This window comes from Bombina bombina, chromosome 8 (assembly GCF_027579735.1).
Source record: "Bombina bombina isolate aBomBom1 chromosome 8, aBomBom1.pri, whole genome shotgun sequence".
Taxonomy (NCBI): Eukaryota; Metazoa; Chordata; class Amphibia; order Anura; family Bombinatoridae; genus Bombina; species Bombina bombina.
Genome location: NC_069506.1, coordinates 249,555,094 through 249,582,688, shown reverse-complemented (window position 1 = coordinate 249,582,688; position 27,595 = coordinate 249,555,094). Strand labels below are relative to the sequence as shown.

The 27,595-nt window shown below is 38.3% G+C and overlaps 1 protein-coding gene across 1 annotated transcript in view; it reads right to left on the bottom strand.

The window, feature by feature from the left end:
- Nucleotides 1-1,399: 1,399 nt before the first annotated feature.
- Nucleotides 1,400-27,595, bottom strand: part of LOC128639091 (myelin-associated glycoprotein-like) — a 151,555-nt gene continuing 125,359 nt past the window's right edge. The window contains exons 6-8 of the mRNA XM_053691240.1: nt 4,053-4,101; nt 3,294-3,368; nt 1,400-1,988 (exon numbers count right to left, since the gene is read on the bottom strand). Coding sequence (XP_053547215.1) covers nt 1,944-1,988; nt 3,294-3,368; nt 4,053-4,101 — 169 coding nt within the window. The 3' untranslated portion in view covers nt 1,400-1,943. The remainder of the gene's footprint in view (nt 1,989-3,293; nt 3,369-4,052; nt 4,102-27,595) is intronic.

Genomic DNA, 27,595 nt, shown 5'->3' with positions numbered 1-27,595 from the left:
CAATTACATTGTATATTACACATTCTTTATACATAGGTACACAGGTAAGCAAATGTCCACACTTTTGTCTTTTTTTAACTGTTGTATTCCCCCTGTATATACAATTTCACATCTTTATAGATATTGATTCAATGTTGATATATAACTTTATGTCAGTATATGCTCTATGTATAGCTATATATTTCCCCTGTCTGTTCTCCTACACTGGACACTGTCTGCCTGTTACTTAAGCCCCCCTCATGATTTTTACGACACCTCCTCCTCTCCCTGCACTGTCTTCTTAGCTATTCTGTGTTTTAAGATACAATCTGTAAATTCCATTGAATTGGTCAGTATTGCTTCAGACTTGATAAAGGAAGGAACTCTTTCGAAAGCTTGTCATCTTATAAATGTATAGTTAGTCCAATAAAAAAAGTATCATTGCTCAATGCAATACTCTTGTTATTTTGATATATATATATATATATATATATATATATATATATATATATATACTATGTATACATATAAAATAGAATTATGTCTAGCGTTACATGCAGGTGTTTGATAAAGCATATTTATAGTACCTGTAAGGGTAGCTAGATGTGTTTTCCCTAGCAAATAATAATGTTAATTTATCATTTCATGTTTTAAAAGATGTCCGACATGATGCCCAATTTTTTTTCTTTCGTTATTCAAATAGAGCATATATTTTTTATACAACATTTCAATTTACTTCTTTTATCCAATTTGCTTTGTTCTTTTGGTATCCTTTGTTGATGGTGCAGCAATGCACTGCTGGTAATTAAATGAAAACAATTGGTAAGCAATTTACATATTAGTACAGAGACCAATCAACACCTAACTCCCAGTAATGTAATTACTGCTCCCGAGTCTACCAAGACATGCTTAAAAAAAAAAAAAAAAGAAAAAAGGATGACGCAAATTAGGAAATTGAATTAGAAAGCTGTTTAAAATTGCATGCTTCATCTTTATCACAAAAAAATAAACAAATGGGGTTTTATGTCCTTTTAAATATGTGCATCTTTTTAAATGGAAGTGAAAACAAGCTATTTTCTGTTGTTGATTTTTAAATATATGTGGTACATTCTTAGTGGAGTTTGCTAAAAGTCTGCCAAAGGGTCAACTATTTGTTTCAATTGAAGTGTTCCTTGTTTTAATCTGTAAATGTTCTCCAAACTGTTGGACAGTATGTTCTGAGAGTGATGGTAGGGGGTGGAGGTGAGCGCCAAAGTAGGCTGAGGAAGGGGAAAGGGGACAACTTGCCCACAATTGTGGGTCCTCCTACTGGTAGTTAAGGAGTGAGTGTACAAAAAATATATATAATGCTAAAATGGTTATAAAGGCTAAAAATGTATATCAATATTTATTCCACACAATTGGTTAAAAATGTCGGTGATCTTCTAAAAAATACAGTCAAAAAGTAATACACATTCATAAACAATCATGGATCCATGTTACAATAATGAAATATTGAAAATGACATAAAATCAGAATAAAAATAAAAATAGAAATGACCTGGTGCACCTAAAAACATTTGACAATGAATGACCTGATAGGCCAAGTATCTTAGTATGGGTGGTACTCTATGGTACAGTCCGGATATCGATGAGTGTTCTTATAATTGTATTTGTCCAAACAGATAACAGTGTGACAAGAAGAAAGTGTCTATATCTATATCCAATTCTGAAAAATTCCAAAATAGTGTGTGTCCTGTGCTTAAAAAAATAAAAATAGAAATAGAAATATAAACTTAAAAATGTGAAAAACAATGTGATCACTGGTTGTTAAAAAATGGAAAAAGTTAGAAAAAATGTGGAGAAAATATAAGTAACTTCGCAAAAATGTGGAAATCCTCAAACAGGTGAAGCAAAAAATTAGTCTTTCAAAAGTTAATCAATAAGTGTCCAAAATGATATAGTGAATTCTGTGCAGTGAAGTTGTCACCCAGTTTGATGCAGTAAAAACAGATAAAACTGTGCAAAAACCTGCAAAGAAAACAAACAATACTATAATATATACAAACTGTTCAGTGGATGTATCAGTATTATGCTTACTCAAATCAGTCGACGCGTTTCGGCCATGTACTCCTCAGCCTACTCTGACGCTCACCTCCACCCCCTACCGTTTTCTGTTTACATCGGGTACACTAGGGTACCCGTTGAGGAGAGCTAGAGGTATCCCCAATCCCCTTCCCCCCATCTGTCTTCTGCGCAGGATTTACATCCGTTCTCTTTACTGTTCTGAGAGTGATGCCTGAGACATGAGGATGTGTAACAAACCGAAACTTGTATGACAAATGTATTTGGAGTCAAAGTTTTTTTAATTTAAATTTAATTGTTCTCCAAACAGAATGGTTTTTCAAGTCAGTTTTAACTTAACCTTTGGCATTTGGTTTGAGATGAAATGTATTTTTTTTGGTAACATTTTTAAATAAACTATAAAATCTGAACTATTGGGAAGGTTGAGGTGACGTTGAAATATAATTTATATAGACTGCATTGACATTGTGAGATGTAAAGCGCTAATAGTTTGTGCTTTTAAAATCAATTATGCAAGACGTAATTTCATTAGTTTAGTCTATAATTAGTGGGCAGGACTGATATTATCATATATATATATATATATATATATATATATATATATATATATATATATATATATATATATAAAAAACAACAAGCTTGCACTCACTGGTCTTTTTGTGAGATATTTTTACTGGAAAAACTGTGACGTTTCGAGGACAAAGTATCCCCTTCTTCCTTTGTCCTCGAAACGTCACAGTTTTTCCAGTAAAAATATCTCACAAAAAGACCAGTGAGTGCAAGCTTGTTGTTTTTTCTGTACTAATTTTCACTAGCACCCTGGCAGTCGTTGAAAGGTGAGAGTGCACATCTTAGTCCAATTTAGTGCACAATTTAGTCCAATTGTGCTCTTCCCAGAGGAAAACTTTCCTTCAGTATATCAGCTTGATCTCACCTAACAAGGTCAGTCCAGCCCCAAAGTATCAGGCAATTCTCCTCTGAATAAGGGAAATGGCAATCCCAGGTGATCATTTTGGCCTAGTTAGTGAGGTGCAGCCATATCCCTTTAGGCATATTGGGCAAGGAGTCCACATCTAATTTCCCCATCACCCTTAAGGAGACTTGGTGTACCCAGCTTACTTTGAGAGTCTATTATGTGTGTGAGAGAGAGGTTAGCCTGGTTTATCCTATTCTTTGTTTTTTATAAAATATGAAAGCTTTAATGTTATCAAAATACATTAATGGCATTCATAGATCTCATGATTTTACCTTCAGTTCATCATATTCATTAGCTGTGCCTCTGTGCAAAAGTTCAGTATATGTAGCATCCATTGATTTTACACCCTGGGGATATTGGAGATAATTATTATTATTTTAAGATTCTATTGGTTAAACATTAGCAGTTTGTTATCTTAAGATGTAAAGGAATCAATCAAACAACATGGTAACAGTAATTATCTAGCTATGATCTTAGAGATAATGATAATGTGTTAAAAATAATTAACGGACTCAGTTTATCAATATTTTGAGCATTCAAGGTTAGGGATCCTGTCTGCCCACATAGGGAGCTAGAGGCATTATTTGTTGTGTGCAATACTCATTGCACAAGTTTTAACTTCTGCAGCCCCTCCATCTGCACTTGTCAGTAATTGTCAATGTCAATCATTCCAGAGGAAACAGTGTGGAGAAATTTAAGTTTGCCAGCTCTAAGCTGGCAAAAGGTTTTTTAAAAATAGACCACAGCTTATTGTGTTTGAGCAAGCCTGTCCCAAATGGGTTTAAAAACATTTTGATAAATAAAGCCTTTTGACTGAAGATAGACACCATTAATTAAACCATGGGTATCAAATCTGAGTTTATATTATAACAGTTCCAAAAGTTTTAGATTTTTATGCTCAAGAACAGCATATAGGCCAAAACAAACTAAAAGCTACAACTTTTTGTAACCTTTGAAAAATGATTTGGAAATGGAGTCCCATGTACACCAATTATTCTGGCTGACTATGCTTTTATGTACAGAAATCATACCTTCATGTTTATGGTCTTATTAGAATGCTGTGCAAAATGTTTTTTCTTCCTAAAAATATAACAAAAGTGAGATTAATAGTTAATTAACGGCTAGATTACAAGTTGTGGGGTATGGCTTTTAACGCTGAACAATTGGTCATTGCAGGGTAATGGCCAGGAAAGCATATTACGAGTCGTGTTGGTATAGCTATACCGCAAGTAATTTGCTGCCTACTCACATCACGACTATTAAATAAAGTTATTAACCCCTAATCTGCCACCACCCACCTCGTCAACATGATTTAAATATATTAACCCCTAATCCGCCGTTCCCTGACATCACCGACACCTAAATACACCTATTAACACCTAAACTGCCGGCCCAAACATCACCAACACTATAATAAAGTATTAACCCTTAAACCTCCATCCCTCCACATCTTAACTGCTAACTAAACCTATTAACCCCTAGACAGCAGGCACCCCCACATCGCAAAACACTAAACATTACTTTTCTAATAAAATTAAAAAAATACTACCAATTAAAAACCTAAATTACAAATTTAAAAAACCTAACACTACGAAAAAAATAAAAAAATCTAAAATCTAAAAAAATAAACACAAAGGGGCCTATTTAAGAACGTCTCGCCAGAAACACGGGGCATCAAGCTCCATTTGGAGCTGGATAATTCGGCCCCAAAATTGCAAAAAATAAAAAACACTAAGCTTACAAAAAATAATAAATGAAATTATCAAAAATAAAAACAATTACACCTAATCTAATAGCCCTATAAAAAGAAAAAGCCCACCCCAAATAAAAACACCCCCTAACCTACAATAAACTACCAATAGCCCTAAAAAGGTTAAAGTTAAACAGCTCTTTTAGCTTTAAAAACTACAAAGTCCCCCCAACAGTAAAAACCACCACTCAACCAACCCACCAAAAAAAAAAAAAAACTAACTCTAAAAAATCCTAAACTACCCATTGCCCCTAAAGGGGCATTGTATATGCATTACCCTTAAAAGGGCATTCAGCTATTTTTCACTGCCCTTAAAAGGGCATGTCGTATATACCTCTCTTGTCTAAAGGGCTGTCACTAAATGAGTGTTTAGCAACAGATGTATATGTATGATTCTCGCAAAAGAAGATAAAAATGAGATGCTTGTAAGAATTATTCTTAATATGGTTTTATTTCGCCTTCGTTAGACAAAACCCTAACTATAGACAAATATTTAATCTGGGTTATCTAACAGATTAAATTAATACTCATATTTATCAAATATTAGTTGACATAAACTATTTATTAATCACAGCAAGATTAATTACATACCTTGAGATCTAAAGGCAGAAGATAACAATAGCCTCATATATAGGCAAAGCTTATATACACATTTTAAGCCAATGAAATCAAAGCATACCATAAATGAAAATGCTATCTTTGTATATTTTAACTTCCTTAAAAGACTTTATAATTTTGGCTGACATATAGAAAATACTATTTTAACTTGTTCATGCGCAGTGCATTAGAGTGTTAATAATACTATGTGTCTAGCTAGCAGTATATGTGTTTTGATTGATAACAGCAACTGAATGTAAATGTCACAGTTTTAAATACATTGTCTTTAAAACACTATTTAACCCATTACTAACTAAACTGACTAATCCTATCTAAGTTAATTTAATGTATAACTCTTCCATATTCTATATCTTAATTTATATCTAAATGTTTTATCTATGAATAACATATTTGATGTGTAATTCTTCTTTGAAATTGTATATTTTCCTAATCATGATTTTATAATTTATTCTAATCATGATTTTATAACTCCACATTCCCCCACTTTCTTTTCTTTTTGTCAGACACAATCCCAATGATTAAACACTAAGGGCCAACACAGAAGAAACTACCAGACATATACCAGACATATTTCAAACAATAGACAGTGGATTTGACGTCATACACTACTATAAAGAATGTTCCAATAATTACATAGTTCATAGGTAAAGATGTTCAAGTCTTGATTGAAGGAATCAGATCCATAGCAGCGTCATTGCAGAAAAAGTTCAGTTCATAACTACCTTAGTAGTAAGATACATTTGTTGCAGAATTGAAAGCAATAAAGTCTGTAGGAGCAGTTCCATCAAGAAATACATGTGTAATCTTCATAGTGCTTACAAACAGGAACAAATAGTGTATATAACCACTGAAAAGGCCAAGGAAGAACCATAGGGTGAAACAAGTAGACGACACAGTTAGTTGCAGGTAACGATTGCAGCAACCATAGGTAAACTTGTCACAAGGCCTCAGCATGTCCAGTAGTAGTCCGGCAGATCAATTCAGAAGAGCCAAAGTGAAAATCAAAAGAATTCCATCCAGACACCAAGAAAAGAGAGAGATAGGAGTATCCTAAAAAAAATAAAAATAAAGTATAAGTATACAATATTGATATCAAATTATTCTATATGTCAGTCAAATTGGATTAGGAAGCCTAGTTGTATCAAGCGAAACTGAATAAGCAGAATATAAAGGTACATAACGTTTTTGTTGTGAATTAAGATGTTCCAGGGTTGTAAGTTGTCTAACTAATTTTGTGTTTAAATGCTTTTGATAACAAACACAACCACACATAAAAATAAACATAAAAATTTGAACAATAGTTAAAACAATAACAGGGTGTAACATAATATTAAAAAATTGAGTAGCTGTACTACTATATCCAAATACAGATTCCCACCAAGATATATTTGCATCCTGTAAAATACTAGAAGTAGCTGATTTTAAAATTCCTTGTTCATGTTCAACTGTAATTTTAGTATCTACAGAAATATGTTTTACATTTTGTAACAAGGAAGAAATTATAGTAGAATCAGTTAACCATTTCTTCATTTGTGATCCCATACCCAAAGGTAAATTATAAACAGAAAAATTCATAACATGATCCCATGTTAAATTTAAAGTAATATTAAGAGTTTGGGGCATGGTAAAATTCCAATTAGATGATGCAATATATTTAAGTGGAATAGTATTACACCAGGTACCAGGTAATAAATGAGAACTAGCAAATACATTATCCTGTGTTTGGAATATAATAGTATCAGAATTAAATAAATGAAAACAAACTCTGTCAGATCCTAAATAAAATACCGGTTTAAGTACATTAAAATGACTTTGTAAGGTACAAGACTTTTGATTTTCCCAACATGTTTCATTGGTTGTATGGAATTGTGAAAGGGAACAGATAAACGAATTTGCATTGGAATGACACAATGATACATCAACAAGTGTCCATTTCGATTCATCAATGTTATGTGACACCCATTGATGTGACAATACTGGAAATAGTAATGAACCATTAGCAGGAAGACCAATTGTCGCTAAGCGATAAATAATAGTATCTTTACCAGACCAAGGAATTAATGTATGAATCATACAAAATTCAGTGGTGCAGTCAGATAAAATTACTTCCCACCATAAAAGATGTGTCATGGCAAAATTAGTGACTGACTTAGATGCAGCTAAACTTAAAGAAGCTGGCCACTTTCCACACCATAAACTTTGAAGTTGAATCTTTAAGTCAGTAGATAGATCAGATTGTACTTGAGAGCATAACATAGCCCAGGCTGTCTCATGTGTAAAATTATATAATTCATTTACTAAAACATTAAATTTATTTTTAATAATATTAGTAATATCCACCATAACATAAGTTTGATGTTGCTGGAGATTAGCAATATTATTGTTAATTCCATATTGAGTATCTAAGCCTGTAGCTGCATGAGAGGCAAGATTTGCTAATTTATATCTTAATATTTCAGAATTTATTTGTGCAGTAGAGCCAATCATACTACCATATGCTCCCAAGCCAGTCGCAAGTACATCTCTCCTAGGTCTATGATTAGATCGAAGAGAAACATTTTGCAGTAAACTTTCATGAAACCACCATTGGAATGATTTTTCTTGTACAGACACAAAGGGAGTGCAGTTTGAATATTGTGTAGAAACCATCCACCTTGACAATTGAAGATGTCAAGTAACTAAACGATATTCAACATCATAAGCAACTTGTGTCGCAGAATCTAAACGTACCTGAATAGGATCACCTTCATGAAAAGGTTTTTCTAAAGAGGTAGGAATAGGTTTAGACAAAGGAAGTGACGTAGTAGTATGTACAAATATACTAATATTAACAGAAAATTGGGAAATACCATGGTCCATACATTGCCATAATCCTACAGAATCAAAAGGATTCAAATGATTAATTAATAAAGTAGCAGGTATATAAGAAACATTAAAGAAATCTACTGTGCCACTTGTATCACAAGATAAAATATTATCTGACATAACCAAAGGAACTTGTTTATCATCATGTAGAATTCCTGCAGGAGAAGAAAGTAAATCAATACTGCATAGGAGACAGATGTTCACTCCTGTATGGGGTATGCCACAATATCCTGGAATAATAAGATGAGAAGCATTAATATACCATTCTTGTAAATAATCAAACTTTTTTACACTAGCAACAAAAAGTGCAACAAACTGAGGAGAAATAGAAGGATGGGAAATATGATAAATAGGTCTTGAAGGTGAAAGGACAAGACGATTAAAATTTGATAACATCAGAGTCATTAAACATTCTGTGTTATACTCCTTATTTTATTATGAATTATTTGGGAAACAAATATATTAGAATAGCAAAAACAGATAAGCATTATAGTCAAAAATCAACATGCACATGCTTTTAAAGAAAACATATTAAATGGTTAGAATAAACTATGTGGCAATAATATAAAAAATATAATATGGCTTAAATATGTCAGGCAACCTTATAGTCCAAGAAAATATATTAACTAAAATAAAATATATATGTATTTTCTTAGACAACTTAACAATTAATATGAAAGCTATAAGCATAAATATAACAGGCATAATATGAGGTAGTCTTAGAGTGTAGGAATTGTTCAAACAAATAACAAACTGTTCCAAGACTGTTTTTTTTTTTTTTATCCTTTTATAGCAGTGTCATTCACAGTATAGTTGTTCAAATCCTATCACAGTTGAAGGCAGAATCTTGAACAAACTGATGATTCACAAATATTATACATTTATACCTAAAAAATAAACCATTTCTTTCTTTCTTTTTTTTTTTCAAAAGAAACTATATGTTGTTTCTCAGTATTCATGCTGTCTTAGTTTTCACACAACTTATATTGCATAGCATGCTTATTTACATATATACAAACCACTTGTAGTCTTAAGAAAAAAGATGTTAAAATCACTTTGTTGTTCCTGAAATAGACTTCAAAAAATCATTTAGGAAGAGAATCAATGTATGGGATTCATTTTGTAACTTAAAACCTATGTCACAGCAAACTGCTTTTTACATTATCTATCAATCAACTGTGAAAAGGGAACTAATAGCAGCTGTTCCTTTACAAATCTGTCAGTATTTCCTATTTCAGCATTAGAAACATTTCTTAGGTTAGAAAACTCAGTTTTATATCTTTTAGTTGTAGTTTTAACAGAAATCAGTTCCTGAGATAAAGCTTGTAATTGATGCTCTAAGTCTGATTTAGCATTTATTTCCTTACTCAGAGACCCTTTTGCTTTATGCAAAGCAATCTCCATATCATCAACATTTTTACATATTTTATCATAATGGGCCATTAGAGATTGTAACTTTTCAGCTGAGATTACCTCATTTTCTGATAAAGCAGGAGGGCGTGATAGAGGAAATACTGGAATAGCCTCAGAACTTTGAAAGTCGGAATAAGTGTTTTTATACAAGGGAGGAGCAGATGGTGTAACACATGCATCTGAATTGTCTAAAAACACATTCTCATTTTGTTTCAGACTATGGGGAAGGTCAGTATTTAAAGTACCAATTTGAATAAAACCATTTTGTTTAGTACAATACATAAAAATACCACTGCCATATGTACTATCAGAGAATTTAACATTTGCAGAGGTTTGTCGCAAATTTTGCAAAGATTCAACAACTTCTTCAAGAGAAGTATTAGTATTTTCTAATGTAGACAAGTTATCATTCAGAAGACCACATGTATGTGCAGATAACATACTATATTTCCTACTGTCTTCTAACTGTATCGCTAAGGAATCTAAAAGAGATGCCTGCAGATTATAATTAATATGTAATTGCTCATTTAAACTTAAGGATTTCAATAAGGTTCCTAATAGTCCTTCTAACATTTTATCCTTTTTAACCACAATGTTAGCAATTACACAATCCTAAAGCAAATAAGGGAGATTATACAATACAGGGTGGATCTCTAATCTATGTCAATTAAGTCAAAATTTATGGTGTGCACAGCCATAATTTAACTCTATTTGATAAAAAAGAATAAGTTACTTACAGAGCATCAGTAGACACACACAGTGTTCAAAGTCCAGCTTAAGAATGCACTATGGTCCAAGGGTTTCGAATTTCAACAGGACGATGCCCCCAAAGTGTCGTATATACCTCTCTTGTCTAAAGGGCTGTCACTAAATGAGTGTTTAGCAACAGATGTATATGTATGATTCTCGCAAAAGAAGATAAAAATGAGATGCTTGTAAGAATTATTCTTAATATGGTTTTATTTTGCATTCGTTAGACAAAACCCTAACTATAGACAAATATTTAATCTGGGTTATCTAACAGATTAAATTAATACTCATATTTATCAAATATTAGTTGACATAAACTATTTATTAATCACAGCAAGATTAATTACATACCTTGAGATCTAAAGGCAGAAGATAACAATAGCCTCATACATAGGCAAAGCTTATATACACATTTTAAGCCAATGAAATCAAAGCATACCATAAATGAAAATGCTATCTTTGTATATTTTAACTTCCTTAAAAGACTTTATAATTTTGGCTGACATATAGAAAATACTATTTTAACTTGTTCATGCGCAGTGCATTAGAGTGTTAATAATACTATGTGTCTAGCTAGCAGTATAGGTGTTTTGATTGATAACAGCAACTGAATGTAAATGTCACAGTTTTAAATACATTGTCTTTAAAACACTATTTAACCCATTACTAACTAAACTGACTAATCCTATCTAAGTTAATTTAATTTATAACTCTTCCATATTCTATATCTTAATTTATATCTAAATGTTTTATCTATGAATAACATATTTGATGTGTAATTCTTCTTTGAAATTGTATATTTTCCTAATCATGATTTTATAATTTATTCTAATCATGATTTTATAACTCCACAGGGCATTCAGCTCTTTTACAAGTGCCCATCCCTAATCTAAAAAAACCACCCCAAAAAATAAAAAAATAAATTTCTAACCCCAGAATATCTACTCACGGTTCCTGAAGTCCGGACATCCATCTTCATCCAAGCGTCAAATAGTCTTCATTCAGGCAGCGACACCTTCTTCCATCTCGGGGGCGTATTCTATCTTCATCCCGGCGGCACGGAGCAGGGCTATCCTGGAAGTGGATCCCATCCTGCGCGGAGCGTCCTCTTCATGCGGTCACCGCCATACACTGGATTTGAATGCAAGGTAGCCATTTCAAATTGGCTTTCCTTGCATTACTATTGGCTGATTTGATTCTTCAAATTCAAATCAGCCTATAGGATGAGAGATACTGAAATCCTTACTGGCTGATTTGAACTGATTTTTTCTTAGGTTTTTTAAATGTGTAATTTTTATTTTTTATTTTTATTGGTAGTATTTTTTTATTTTATTAGAATAGTAAAGTTAGGTTAATTTATAGTTTAATGTTAGATTTATTTTTATTTCACGGGTAAGATTTTATTTTTTTAAATATAGTTATATTGTAATTTTAATTTAAAGTTAGGAGGGTGTTAGGTTTAGGGATTAATAGTTTAATTTAGTGTTTTGTGGTTTAGGGGGGCTGGTTGTTTAGTGGTTAATAGGTTTATTTAGTGGTGGCGATGTGGGGGGCCGGAGGTTTAGGGGTTAATAGGTTTATTTAGTAGCAGCGATTTGGGGGCCGGAGGTTTAGGGGGTTACCATTTCTTTAGTGGCGGAAATGTCGGGAGCGGCGGATTATGGGTTAACTTTATTTAGGGGTTGGGGGTGGCGGATTAGGGGTGTTTAGACTAGGGGTTTATGTTATGTTTATATTTTTCATTCCACACTTCGGGTGTTTTTTTTGTTGTAACACTCTCTCCCCATTGATGTCTATGGGGGAAAGCATGCACAAGCACGTCAACTCAGCCCTTGGATTTTGTGCGGTATGGAGCTTAACGCCACCATATCGCACGCACAAGAAGGCTTTTCAGTAACTCGTAATGGCAGCGCAATGGAGAGTGAAATAACGCAACTTATTTGGTGTTAGTTTACACCCAGTTTAGCGCAAAACTCGTAATCTAGGTGTAAGTATGGCATTAAGTATAGGTATGTATGCATACACAGCACCAATTTGAAAAGAATAGCAATTAATGGGATAGATTATAAGTGGAGTGCAAAATATAAGTGCAGTCAATAGTGCTCCAAGGTATTTTTTAATACGCAAGCAATAGTCAAGGGCACACTAACACCTAAATGTTGCATGCCAGGGGAACGCTCAATTACTCACATAATAGTCATCTATGGGGGCGCTCAGTTAGATACATGTTCGATATTAATTATGCTCTAAGCCAGGGTTCTTCAATCTTATTTCCCTAAGACCCAGTGCAATGATAAAACATAATCTATTTTTATGCTTGGTCTTAATATTTCTGAAGTAATATACAACAAGAAAGCAGGTAGGCTAATTTAAACCATTATTAAACACTTTTTAAGATATATTTTATTCATTTAAAAATAATTTTGTATCAAATTTGCAAGATAAAATAATTATCTTGATCACACAATAACAATGCCCCACACATTTTACCTGTGCTATCTGTTTAGGACTTTTCAGTTTGTCTATGTAAAATCCAACTTAACTTATCACAAATGAAAATACCAAAAGTAAACTCATACTAAGAGGGAATATTGAGCAATCTTAACCCCATTTATTTTCATTCCAAACTTAAAACTTATCTTCAGTAACAACAGCAAATTGTACATTTACATATTGCATCAAATTCAATCACCTAGATTACAAGTCTTGCGTTAGCCTTAAAAAGCAGTGTTGAGAGGTCCCAACGCTGCTTTTTAACGCCCGCTGGTATTACGAGTCTGGAAGGTACAGGTGTACCGCTCACTTTTATTCTGCGACTCGAGCTTACCGCAAATCCCCTTACGTCAATTGCATATCCTAACTTTTTAATGGGATTTGCCTAACGCCTTTATTACAAGTCTTGGAAGAAGTGAGCGGTAGACCCTTTCCTGTCAAGACTCGTATTGCATTTAAAAGTCAGTAGTTAAGAGTTTTATGGGCTAACGCCGTAACATAAATCTCTTAACTAAAGTGCTAAAAAGTACACTAACACCCATAAACTACCTATTAACCCCTAAACCAAGCCCACTTAAATAAAGTTTTTAACCCCTAATCTGCCGACAGGACATCGCCACCACTTTAATAAATATATTAACCCCTAACCTGCCTTGCAACCACTAGTTAAATTTTATTAACCCTAATCTGCCATCCCTAGCATCGCCGACACCTACCTACATTTATTAACCCCTAATCTGCCGACCCCAACATCGCCGCCACTATATTAAATGTATTAACCCCTAAACCTAAGTCTAACCCTAAGTCTAACCCCCCCTAACTTAAATATAATTTAAATAAAATGAAATAAAATTACTACAATTAAATAAATTATTCCTATTTAAAACGAAATAATTACCGATAAAATAAACCCTAAGATAGCTACAATATAACTAATAGTTACATTGTAGCTAGCTTAGGGTTTATATTTATTTTACAGGCAACTTTGTATTTATTTTAACTAGGTACAATAGTTATTAAATAGTTATTAACTATTTAAGAACTACCTAGATACAATAAAGAAAAAAGTACCTGTAAAATAAATCCTAACCTAAATTACAATTACACCTAACACTACACTATAATTAAATTTATTTACTAAATTACCTACAATTAACTACAATTAAATAAAATAAAATACTTAAAAAAACAAACACTAAATTACAGAAAAAAATAAAATAATTACAAGAATTTTAAACTTATTATACCTAATCTAATCCCCCTAATAAAAAAGCCCCCCAAAATAATAAAAATCTCTACCCTATACTAAATTACAAATAGCCCTTAAAATGGCCTTTTGCGGGGCATTGCCCCAAAGTAATCAGATCTTTTACCTGTAAAAAAAAAATACAATACCCCCCAACATTAAAACCCACCACCCATATACCCAACTCTACTCTAAAACCCACCCAATCCCCCCTTAATAAAACCTAACACTACCCCCTTGAAGATCACCCTACCGTGAGGCGTCTTCACCCAGCCGGGCACACGTGGTCCTCCAGAGGGGCAGAAGTCTTAATCCAATCCGGGCAGAAGAGGTCCTCCAGAGGGGCAAAAGTCTTCATCCAGACGGCATCTTCTATCTTCATCCATCCGGAGCGGAGCGGGTCCATCTTGAAGACAGCCGACGCGGAGCATACATCCAGACCGACGACTACACGACGAATGACGGTTGCTTTAAATGACGTCATCCAAGATGGCGTCCCTTGAATTCCGATTGGCTGATAGGATTCTATCAGCCAATTGGAATTAAGGTAGGAAAAATCCTATTGGCTGATCCAATCAGCCAATAGGATTGAGCTTGCATTCTATTGGCTGATTGGAACAGTCAATAGAATGTGAGCTCAATCCTATTGGCTGATTGGTTCAGGGGTTAATAAGTGTATATAGGTTGCGGCAACATTGGGGGCAGCAGAGTAGGGGTTAATAAATAAAATGTAGGTGTCGGCGATGTTGGGGCCTTGGGGACAGCAGATTAGGGGTTCATAGGGATAATGTAGGTGGCGGCGGTGTCCGGATCGGCAGATTGGCGGTTAATAATAAAATGCAGGTGGCGGCGATGTCTGGGGTGGAAGATTACGGGTTAATAAGTGTAAGATTAGGGCTGTCTAGAATCGATGTTCAAGTGTTAGGTTTTTTTTCAGCCGATTTTGCCCCATTGATTCCTATGGGGAAATCGTGCACGAGCACGTTTTTCCAGCTTACAGCTACGGTAAGCAACGCTGGTATTGAGGTGAGATGTGGAGCTAAATTTTGCTCTCCGCTCACTTTTTTGCGGCTGACGCCGGGTTTAAAAAAACCTGTAATACCAGCGTTGTTTTAAGTGAGCAGTGAGAAAAAACTGCTTGTTAGCAACGCACCCCTGTTAACGCAAAACTCGTAATCTAGGTGAAAGTTTCCACAGGGATGCTGATTTCTTCAAAATATGAACTTCTTGTGTTCAGCTGGACTGTGTAGTGAAGAAAACTGTTAAGATGTATTGTATGAATTTAAAGGGACATTATATTTAAACATTTTGAGCTATCCATATTAATTTGCACCGCTTTTTTCACTAAGAAAGTAAAAGCTGTTTAAGTTTAAGCTGAAACTAATAAGTATTTATTTTTTATTCAAGTGTATTTTTAATCATGACATTGATAGAAAATAATGATCATCTGTATCTTTCAGCCAATACGAAAAATACATTTAAAGTACAGCTACACTAAAAATAACACTATCTAATAAAATTATTTTAAAAAAGGACTTCAAAGGGCTTTAACATAGAGCTACATACATATATATGTCTAAATATGACTATGGGGCATATTTATCAAGCTCCGTATGGAGCATGATGTCCCGTGTTTCTGGTGAGCCTTCAGGCTCGCCGGAAACAGAAGTTATGAAGCAGCGGTGATAAAGACCGCTGCTCCATAACCTGTCCTCTTGCTCTGAGGCGGACAGAAATCAACCCGATCAAATACGATTGGGTTGATTGACACCCCCTGCTAGGGGATGATTGGCCGAGAATATGCAGGGGGCGGCATTGCACCAGCAGTTTGCAAGAACTGCTGGTGCAATGATAAATGCAGAGAGCGTATGCTGTCTGCATTTATCAATGTGCAGCGGACATGATCTGCTATATTGGATCATGTCCGCTTGCACAATTATAAATATGCCCCTATGTATGTATGTGCTTTCATTTTCGGATGAATGGACATTTGTACCTGAAATCCGATTTTTGCTTTCATAACAAAAAGAATATCCAAATGAATGCACCAACAAAATTTAAAGAAAACAAAAAATACTGATGAAATATGTCAGTATTTATTTGCTTCCTTTAAATTCATTATTTAAGGCTGTATACTTACTTTATCGTGCTCTGAAGAGCATGCTAACCTGATCCTTTACTTGCCTGGTCCCTGACTGTGCTAACAGGAGGCTTAGCGAGCTCAGCACCCAGGACCTGTATTAACTTGCCAGGACTCTGGCAAGAAGAGGATCGGATTAGCTCACTCTTCAGAGCATGTTAAGGTAAGTATGTGTAATGCTCATGGGATATTTCCCCATCAAACTAATCCTGGCCAGTAGTAACAAGATAGTAGGTAAAGTAGTACTAATGGTAAGCACCTGTTGGGGGTGCAATATAGCACTAAAGAGACTCATAGATAAATGAGTTACAAAGTCTGTAACAAAAAAGAGTGCTTTACCCCTACAATTATATAGGAAAAATTCTCACTGAATAATACAGGAACGATTTTTAACCATTCATACTTTATCTTTATTGGTTTAACTATTCAATCATACACATTTAAAAACAGCCAACATTCATACATTAGACTCTAAACAACGACTGCAATAGGTCCCATGGAATGTGAAATGACAGTGTTTACGTTATATTCCAAAGCAGTATGAATCAGCAAGCTTTATGTTATTTTATACACTTCGGTGGAGCACTTAATGGTATGATTGTATATTCAATTTTGATAACGTATATATTATTAATGAGCCGGCATCCACTTATATAATTCTATCACAGGTGTGTGTATATCTTTTCAATGGCGTGTGTGTGTTCAGATGTATATCCTTGTGTTCACTTCAAAGATTGCAATTAATGCCACAATACACAGTACCCACACCGGTATCAAACGACTGACTTGATAATCACAGTGAATAATTTCATAGATTCCGGTCCTACTCACCACAGGAAGGGCAAATTTCAGTGTTAGTGGTAAAAGCTCTGATCCGTGTCGATTCTTCTTAGTTGTCCTCACACGCTGTACACACGCTGTACACACCTGCAGGGTAGCTCAGTGATTGTCTGCTATGCAGGCTTTGGTTGCTTTGAAAGGCACACTGATCATAAGCAGCATACACCCCTCCTCAGCGTTTTCCTTGCGCTGACATAATGCATGAAAGATTCCAAAAGAAGTTAGTGTAGGTATATGCAGGCAGCACAACTCAGTTAAAAATTAGTAAAGTTTATTAAATCATTTAAAACTGATACAAGCACAGAAACAATTGTTACCCAAACACACAGGGGGAAAGACTGCCTTCCGACACGTTTCCTGCTCAAACTGAGCACTTCATCAGTTTGAGCAGGAAACGCGTCGGAAGGCAGTCTTTCCCCCTGTGTGTTTGGGTAACAATTGTTTCTGTGCTTGTATCAGTTTTAAATGATTTAATAAACTTTACTAATTTTTAACTGAGTTGTGCTGCCTGCATATACCTCCACTAACTTCTTTTGGAATCTTTCACACATTTAAAAACACTTAAACTCTCTAGATATCAATATATAGCATAGGTGTGTGAATAATACCTCTGAGAATCACGTAGCTAGATATGAAACATTGTACTTTGTTTGTATAATATCAAACAGTTAGATACAAACAATATTTTTATCCGGTTATTAATAAGTTCACAAATAATGCTGTAACAAGAGGACCTTTTAATATGTGGGATTTCAGATTGTGAGGTTAAAGCTATCTAGCTAATACTCTATCTGTAATTATAAAGGCCTTGCTTGCACAGTTATCTTTAGCACAGCTGTTCAGTGTAATAGATTCTGTCTGCTTAAGTCCTTTTTATAGCGGGGGCTAGATTAACGTTTAACTGACTTGTTTCACTATCATAGCATAACGTCTGATCTCAGAATATAACACACATTTACAAGCTATTGGCAATCAACAATTATCATAGGGAGTAAACGGTTAAAAAATGAGAGTATGAACATGTATGATTGAATAGTTAAACCAATAAAGGCAAGTATGAATGGTTAAAAATCATTCCTGTATTATTCAGTGAGAATTTTTCCTATATAATTGTAGGAGTAAAGGACTCTTTTTTGTTACAATCCTGGCCAGTAGTCTTCTTATCCCAGCGTCAAGTGGCAAGATAAGGAAATATCCTAGAACAAAATAGAAGTAATAAATGAGGATACAATCTAGTACTCACAATAGAGATGAAAGAAACAGGGAAGTGGTCCCAGGTAGGTCAGAGTTTAACACCAGGCAGACAGTCCAGTCCTTCACGGTATCAAAGGGTAAAGCAGAGAGTGGTCAGAGAAAGACAGAGGTCAATACCAGGCAGACAATCTAATCCTTCACAGTACCCAGGGGTTAAGCAGAGAGGGGTCAATAAAGCAGAGTCCGGAAACAAGTAGTCAATCCAAGGGATCAGCAGTTCAAGGGTTGAGCAGGGGAGTAACCAGTGACAAGCAGAGTCCAGCAACAATTAGGCAATCCAAAGCAGTTCAGGGGTTAAACAGGAGAATGGTCAGAGACAAGTAGAATTAATCAACAATGAGGCAATCCAAAGTATCAGTAGTTCAGGGGTTAAACAGGAGAGTGGTCAGAGACAAGCAGAGTTTAGCAACAATTAAGCAGTCCAATGATACAGCAATAACACAGCAGTTCAGGAAAATAGCACCCAGGAAGTACAAGACTGACTAACCTATAATTGGGCAATGTAAGTAAGGGAAGGAAGTACTTACATAAACCCAGGTTCACGCCAAGGGGAATGTCCAGGAGTGTTCAGAGATGTGGTGATGTCAGATCTAGTGCGCCCAGAGCACTGCAGCGGGAAGAAGCTGCCTTAGTCTCTGGCAATGGCCATGGGAACCGGAAGGAGCCACCTGCATCTGTGGCAATGGCCACAATGGAGTGAGTGGTGTGACAGAGCCCCCCTTTCAAGGGGTACCTCCGGGACCCTAATGTTGCTTGGCGGGATGAGCAGTATGAAACCTAGAGACCAGAGAAGGAGCATGCACATCACAGCAGGAAACCAGGAATGATCCGCAACAGAGTAGCCCTTCCAGTGTATGAGATATTGAATTTGTCTGTATCTGGAGTCTAGGATCTTGGCAATCTCAAACTCCTGGCTGACTACAGATTAGGAGTGGAGGAGGAGAATGTCTGAGTAGAGGGAATCTATTTGACACATAAGGTTTGATATATGGAAGACCGGGCGGATATGCAAAGCTCTGGGCAAGGCCACCTTGTAGACAACAGGGACAGTCTCTTGAGGAACTTTTAAGGGCCGATATACCGGGGCCCTAGTTTGTAACAGGGCTGGAGTAAGTGAATGTGTCGGGTAGAGAACCAGACACAATCACCTACTGAAAAGGCATGGACAGCAGCTCGATGGTGGTCAGCAAACCTTTGCTATCAAGCAGAGCATAACTGAGAGCATATTCGTTGCTAATGAGTGGTGAGGTCAGTGAAACAACGTTCTGCAGCAGGAACCCCTGTAGACTGAGCAGTAAGAGGAAAAACATAAGGTTGATATCCTGCTCCAGCTTGAAATGGAGAGCAGCATAAAGAAGAGTGCCAATGACTGTTCTTTGCCAATTCAGCTAGAGGTAACAATCCAGACCAATTGATATGCTGAGTATTGACATAGACTCTGAGAAAGGCTTCAAGATCTTGATTTGTTCTCTATGTCTGCCTATTAGTTTACAGGTGATAGCCAGAAGACAAAGAAACAGTGGTTCCTATCAGTTTTCAAAAGGCTCTCCAGAATAAAATTAATTGAGGTCCTCTGTCAGGGACAATGATAATGGGTATACCATGGAGTCGTACTTGAAAAAGACTATTCTTGGGCAGTAGGTAGCTTGGTTAGGGGTACCAAATGAGCAAGTTTGGAGAATCGATCCACCACAACCCAGATAATGGTATTATGATGTCGCAAACTTAAAATTTTCCGTTCGCGAACGGCGGACTCGAACTTCCGCAACTGTTCGCGAACGGGCAAACCGGGGTGAACCGCCATTGACTTCAATAGGCAGGCGAATTTTAAAACCCACAGGGACTCTTTCTGGCCACAATAGTGATGGAAAAGTTGTTTCAAGGGGACTAACACCTGGACTGTGGCATGCCGGAGGGGGATCCATGGCAAAACTCCCACGGAAAATTACATAGTTGATGCAGAGTCTGGTTTTAATTCAATAAAGGGCATAAATCACCTAACATTCCTAAATTGTTTGGAATAACGTGCTTTAAAACATCAGGTATGATGTTGTATCGATCAGGTAGTGTAAGGGTTGCGCCCGCTTCACAGTGACAGAACAAATTTCCCGTTTAACGCACTGCAAACAACTGCAAACAGTCCATTTGCACAACCACGAGATAGATAGATTTGCTAGATGCATAGATACATAGATTAGATAGATAGATAGATAGATAGATAGATAGATCAATAGATGCAATATACATTTGATAGATATATAGATAGATAGATAGATAGATAGATAGATTTGATAGATAAATAGATAGATTTGATAGATATATAATTTCCCAGACAAAGAATTACAAGACGTGCGGTCTGTGACCCATGGTAAGGTTCCCAGAGGCAGTTGCGGCGCCAGGGGACGTGTATATGGCATGGATTTTAGGAACCGGGAGATGGAAAAAGATGCTTGGTCGGTCCTCCTACTTCAAATTTGGGGCACTGCGCGTGCAATCTACTGTGGCACCAGATATGAGTGGTGTGTTAAGTAGTACTATTCTAATCAGTTTAATACCTGTTACTCCCCCTATCGGGGGAGGTGTATATGGCATGGATTTTAGGAACCGGGAGATGGGAAAAGATGCTTGGTCGGTCCTCCTACTTCAAATTTGGGGCACTGCGCGTGCAATCGTGGCCGGACTTTTAGCCGACAGACATTTGGCCGACGGACATATTTCCGACGGACATTTGGCCGAAACACAAGTGGCTGTCACAAAACAGTCCGGCCACGAGATAGATAGATTTGATAGATAGATACATAGATTAGATAGATCAATAGATGCAATATACATTTGATAGATACGATAGATAGTTAGATAGATTTGCTAGATAAATAGATAGATTTGATAGATATATAATTTCCCAGACAGAGAATTACAAGACGTGCGGACTGGGACCCATGGTAAGGTTCCTAGTCCCAGAGGCAGTTGTGGCGCCAGGGGACGTGTATATGGCATGGATTTTAGGAACTGGGAGATGGAAAAAGATGCTTGGTCGGTCCTCCTACTTCAAATTTGGGGCACTGCGCGTGCAATCTACTGTGGCACCAGATATGAGTGGTGTGTTAAGTAGTACTATTCTGATCAGTTTAATACTTTTTACTCCCCCTATCGGGGGAGGTGTATATGGCATGGATTTTAGGAACCGGGAGATGGAAAAAGATGCTTGGTCGGTCCTCCTATTTAAAATTTGGGGCACTGCGTGTGCAATCGTGGCCGGACTTTTAGCCGACGGACATTTGGCCGACGGACATTTGTCTGACGGACATTTGGCCAAAACACAAGTGGCTGTCACAAAACAGTCCGGCCACGAGATAGATAGATTTGATAGATAGATAGATAGATAGATAGATAGATAGATAGATACATAGATTAGATAGATCAATAGATGCAATATACATTTGATAGATACAATAGATAGTTAGATAGATTTGATAGATAAATAGATAGATTTGATAGATATATAATTTCCCAGACAGAGAATTACAAGACGTGCGGTCTGGGACCCATGGTAAGGTTCCCAGTCATAGAGGCAGTTGCGGCGCCAGGGGACGTGTATATGGCATGGATTTTAGGAACCGGGAGATGGAAAAAGATGCTTGGTCGGTCCTCCTACTTCAAATTTGGGGCACTGCGCGTGCAATCTACTGTGGCACCAGATATGAGTGGTGTGTTAAGTAGTACTATTCTGATCAGTTTAATACCTGTTACTCCCCCTATCGGGGGAGGTGTATATGGCATGGATTTTAGGAACCAGGAGATGGAAAAAGATGCTTGGTCGGTCCTCCTATTTCAAATTTGGGGCACTGCATGTGCAATCGTGGCCGGACTTTTAGCCGACGGACATTTGGCCGACGGACATTTTGCCGACGGACATTTGTCCGACGGACATTTGGCCGAAACACAAGTGGCTGTCACAAAACAGTCCGGCCACAAGATAGATAGATTTGATAGATAGATAGATAGATAGATAGATAGATAGATAGATAGATAGATAGATACATAGATTACATAGATCAATAGATGCAATATACATTTGATAGATACGATAGATAGTTAGATAGATTTGATAGATAAATAGATAGATTTGATAGATATATAATTTCCCAAACAGAGAATTACAAGACGTGCGGTCTGAGACCCATGGTAAGGTTCCCAGAGGCAATTGCGGTGCCAGGGGACGTGTATATGGCATGGATTTTAGGAACCGGGAGATGGAAAAAGATGCTTGGTCGGTCCTCCTACTTCACATTTGGGGCACTGCGCGTGAAATCGTGGCTGGACTTTTAGCCGATGGACATTTGTCCGACGGACATTTGGCCGAAACACAAGTGGCTGTCACAAAACAGTCCGGCCACGAGATAGATAGATTTGATAGATAGATACATAGATTACATAGATCAATAGATGCAATATACATTTGATAGATACGATAGATAGTTAGATAGATTTGATAGATAAATAGATAGATTTGATAGATATATAATTTCCCAAACAGAGAATTACAAGACGTGCGGTCTGAGACCCATGGTAAGGTTCCCAGAGGCAGTTGCGGTGCCAGGGGACGTGTATATGGCATGGATTTTAGGAACCGGGAGATGGAAAAAGATGCTTGGTCGGTCCTCCTACTTCACATTTGGGGCACTGCGCGTGCAATTGTGGCCGGACTTTTAGCCGACGGACATTTGTCCGACGGACATTTGTCCGAAACACAAGTGGCTGTCACAAAACAGTCCGGCCACGAGATAGATAGATTTGATAGATAGATACATAGATTACATAGATCAACAGATGCAATATACATTTGATAGATACGATAGATAGTTAGATAGATTTGATAGATAAATAGGTAGATTTGATAGATATATAATTTCCCAGACAGAGAATTACAAGACGTGCGGCTGGGACCCATGGTAAGGTTACTTCCTTTTGCACAATCGAGTACAGGTTCGGGATTGCCTTTTGTGCAAAGAAATTTCGGCCGGGTACCTTCCACTGCGGAGTCCCCTATCAGGGGATGTTTATATGGCATGGATTTTAGGAACCGGGAGATTGAAAAAGATGTTTGGTCGGTCCTCCTATTTCAAATTTGGGGCACTGCGCGTGCAATCTAAAGTGCCACCAGAGAGGAGTGGTGTGTTAAGTAGCACTATTCCTATCAGTTTAATCCTGTTAAGTGTCTTTTTTTGTTTTGTTTTTGAAGCCACAGTGCAGCACCAGAGGCCAGAAAACATGCCTGAAAAATTAGGTATTGTTGCAGCCGCTGCTGCAGCAGCGGACAGAAAAATTGATCTTTGTTTCCCAGGCAGAAAGTGCCCTAAAACATTGCAGCTTGAACACTAGTTGGTGGCGGATAAGTCACGCAAGTCATCCGGCATTTGAAGATAAAATACAGCAGCGTGTTGACCATTTTTAAGCCCAAGGCAGCTCATTTCATCAGGCCTTTTTTACACAAATGTATCGCCCAATGTCAGTCTTCGGGATCCATCTCTCATTCATCTTAACAAAGGTGAGGTAATCTAGACTTTTTTGACCTAGGTGACTTCTCTTCTCAGTGACAATACCTCCTGCTGCACTGAAGGTCCTTTCTGACAGGACACTTGAAGCGGGGCAGGCCAGAAGTTCTATTGCAAATTGGGATAGCTCAGGCCACAGGTCAAGCCTGCACACCCAGTAGTCAAGGGGTTCATCGCTCCTCAGAGTGTCGAGATCTGCAGTTAAGGTGAGGTAGTCTGCTACCTGTCGGTCGAGTCGTTCTCTGAGGGTGGACCTCGAAGGACTGTGGTGATGCATAGGAGTTAAAAAGCTCTGCATGTCCTCTATCAACAACACGTCTGTATAGCATCCTGTACTTGCCGGCGTGGTCGTGGGAGTCGGAGGATTACTTTCAGCTCTTCCCCTGTTAGATTCACGTTGTGCTGTGACATCAACCTTATACGCTGTGTAAAGCATACTTTTTAATTTATTTTGGAAATGTTGCATCCTTTCCGACTTGCAGTAATTCGGTAACATTTCAGGCACTTTATGCTTATACCGAGGGTCTAGTAGTGTGGACACCCAGTACAGGTTGTTCTCCTTCAGCTTTTTTATACGAGGGTCCCTCAACAGGCACGACAGCATCAAAGACCCCATTTGCACAAGGTTGGATTCCGAGCTACTCATGTCCCGTTCCTCATCCTCAGTGATGTCACTGAAGGTATCTTCTTCCCCCCAGCCACGTACAACACCACAGGTACCAGATAGGTGACAACAACGAGCACCCTGGGATGCCTGCTGTGGTTGGTCTTCCTCCGCCTCCTCAAAGCCACATTCCTCCTCTGACTCCTCTTCCTCACAATCCTCTTCCAGCATTGCCGCAGGTCCAGCAAGCGATGCTGATAAGGCTGTTTCTGGTGGTGATGGTGACCACAACTCTTCCTCTTCCTCTTCACGCTCATCTACGGCTTGATCCAGCACTCTTCGCAGGGCACGCTCCAGGAAGAAAACAAATGGTATGATGTCGCTGATGGTGCCTTCAGTGCGACTGACTAGGTCAAAAGGACGCATGAGCCTACAGGCATTGCGCATGAGCGGCCAGTAACATGGCAAAAAAATTCCCAGCTCCGCAGAGGCTGTCCTAGCACCCCGGTCATACAAATACTCGTTAACGGCTTTTTCTTGTTGGAGCAGGCGTTGAACATTAGGAGTGTTGAATTCCAACGTGTCGGGCTGTCGCAAATCAAGCGCCTCACTGGCATGTTGTTTCACCGCTGGATATCAGAAAAGTGCCCCATGGCCATGTAGGAACGCCTCAAATGGCCACACACCTTCCTGGCCTGCTTCAGGACGTCCTGTAAGCCTGGGTACTTATGCACAAAGCGGTGTACGATCAGATTACACACATGTGCCATGCACGGCACATGTGTCAACTTGCCCAATTTCAATGCCGATCTCCAGTTGGTGCGGAGTCAGCCACTGATCCACCTGTGCGTTCAGGGCGGACAGGAGTGCTGGTCCGGTGTGACGCTATGCTTTCAGGCAAGTCAACCCCAAGATGGCGTGACACTGCCGTATCTGGGATGTGGAATAGTACCTGCGGAGCTGGGGGGTGCCGTTGATGTGGAGCAAGATGCAGCAGCAGAAGAGGACTCAGCCGAGGAGGTTATGGAAGAGGATGGAGTAGGAGGAGTAGAGGAGGTGGCAGCAGGCCTGCCTGCAAGTCGTGGCATTGTCACCAACTCCTCCTCTGCAGAGCCACGCATTCCATGCTTGGCAGCCGTCAGCAGGTTTACCCAATGCGCAGTGTAGGTGATATACCTGCCCTGACCATGCTTTGCAGACCAGCTATCAGTGGTCATATGGACTCTTGCCCCAACACTGTGTGCTAGACATGCCATTACTTCCTTTCGCACAATTGAGTACTGGTTGGGGATTGCCTTTTGTGAAAAGAAATTTTCGGCCGGGTACCTTCCACTAAGGTGTCCCAATAGCTACAAATTTTTTGAACGCCTCAGACTCCACCAGCTTGTATGGTAAAAGCTGGCGGGCTAAGAGTTCAGACAAGCCAGCTGTCAGACGCCGGGCAAGGGGTGGCTTTGTGACATTGGCTTCTTACGCTCAAACATGTCCTTGACAGACACCTGACTGTGGGCAGATGAGCAGGAACTGCTCCGGATTAGAGACGGAGTGGCGGATGGTTGAGAGGGGGCAAGGAGGACAGCAGTGGTTGACGTGGCTGAAGATGCTGGACCAGGAGGAGGATGGCGGCTTTGAGTTTGTGTGCTGCTTCTACTCATGTGTTGATCCCATAGGCGTTTGTGATGTGCGATCATGTGCCTTCGCAAAGCAGTTGTACCTAGGTGGATGTTGCACTTCCCACAACTCAGTTTCTTTTTGGCACAGGTTGCAAATGGCATCGCTGTTGTCAGAGGCAGACAAACAAAAAAATGCCACACTGCTGAACTCTGCGATGACGGCATTCTGGTGGTGGCAACAGCATGCATTGATTGGCGTGCTGTCTGGCTGACCCCGGGTGCCGATGCATGCTGTCTGACTGTGCCACTAGCTCCTTGTGACGACCTCCCCCTGCTTCCAACTCGTCTCCTCCTCCTCCTCCTCTCTGTCTCCACATCTGAACTTTCCCCCTGTTCTTCTTCTCTTCTAGCGGGCACCCACGTGACATCCACGGACGCATCGTCATCATCAACTGCTTCACTTGTATCTGACAAATCAACAAAGGAAGCAGCAGCGGGTACAACATCATCATCATCACACCGTACGTCCATGTCTGTAATGCTGCCTGACTGAGACATATCACTGTTATCTACATCCTCTGTCAATGATGGTTGCGCATCACTCATTTCTTCCAACTGATGTGTAAAAAACTCCTCTGACAGATCAAGTGAAGCGGCTGTGGTGCTAGTGTTGGTGGTGGCGGCAGGCGGGCGAGTTTTTGTAACTTGAGAGGTGCCCAAAGATAAGCTGGAGGAGGATGGTGCGTCAAGGTTCGGAGCGGAATCTATAGATGATTGGGTATATGGTGTTAAAAAGTCAACTATGTCCTCCTCAGAACTTTTCAAATTCATGGGATGTGGCCTCTGAACACTGGGCATTATTCTAGGGCCAAAGGGAATCACAGCATCATGACCATGACGGCACCTGCGGGGTGGCCTGCCTCTGCCTGTCATTTTTTTTTAAATGTACACTTACACTACTATTAAACAAGATATGAGTGGTGGCACTGGGCAAGTGGGCACAGTATACGCTGTGAGTCTGACACAAAAAAGCAGACTGATGTTTCACAGTCCAAAAAGTTTTTTTTGTTTTTAAATGTACACTTACACTACTATTAATCAAGATATGAGTGGTGCCACTGGGCAAGTGGGCACAGTATACGCTGTGAGCATGGCACACACGCTGGCAGGCAGGCAACTGCAATTATATTACACAAGCAGACTGATGTTTCACCGTCAAAAAAGTTTTTTTTTTTTAAATTATTTACACTACTGTTACACCAGATATGAGTGGTGGCACTGGGCAAGTGGGCCTGGCACACACGCTAGCAGGCAGGCAACTGCAATTAGATTGCACTAGCAGACTGATGTTTCACAGTCAAAAAAGTTTTTTTTTTTTTTTTAAATTATTTACACTACTGTTACACCAGATATGAGTGGTGGCACTGGGCAAG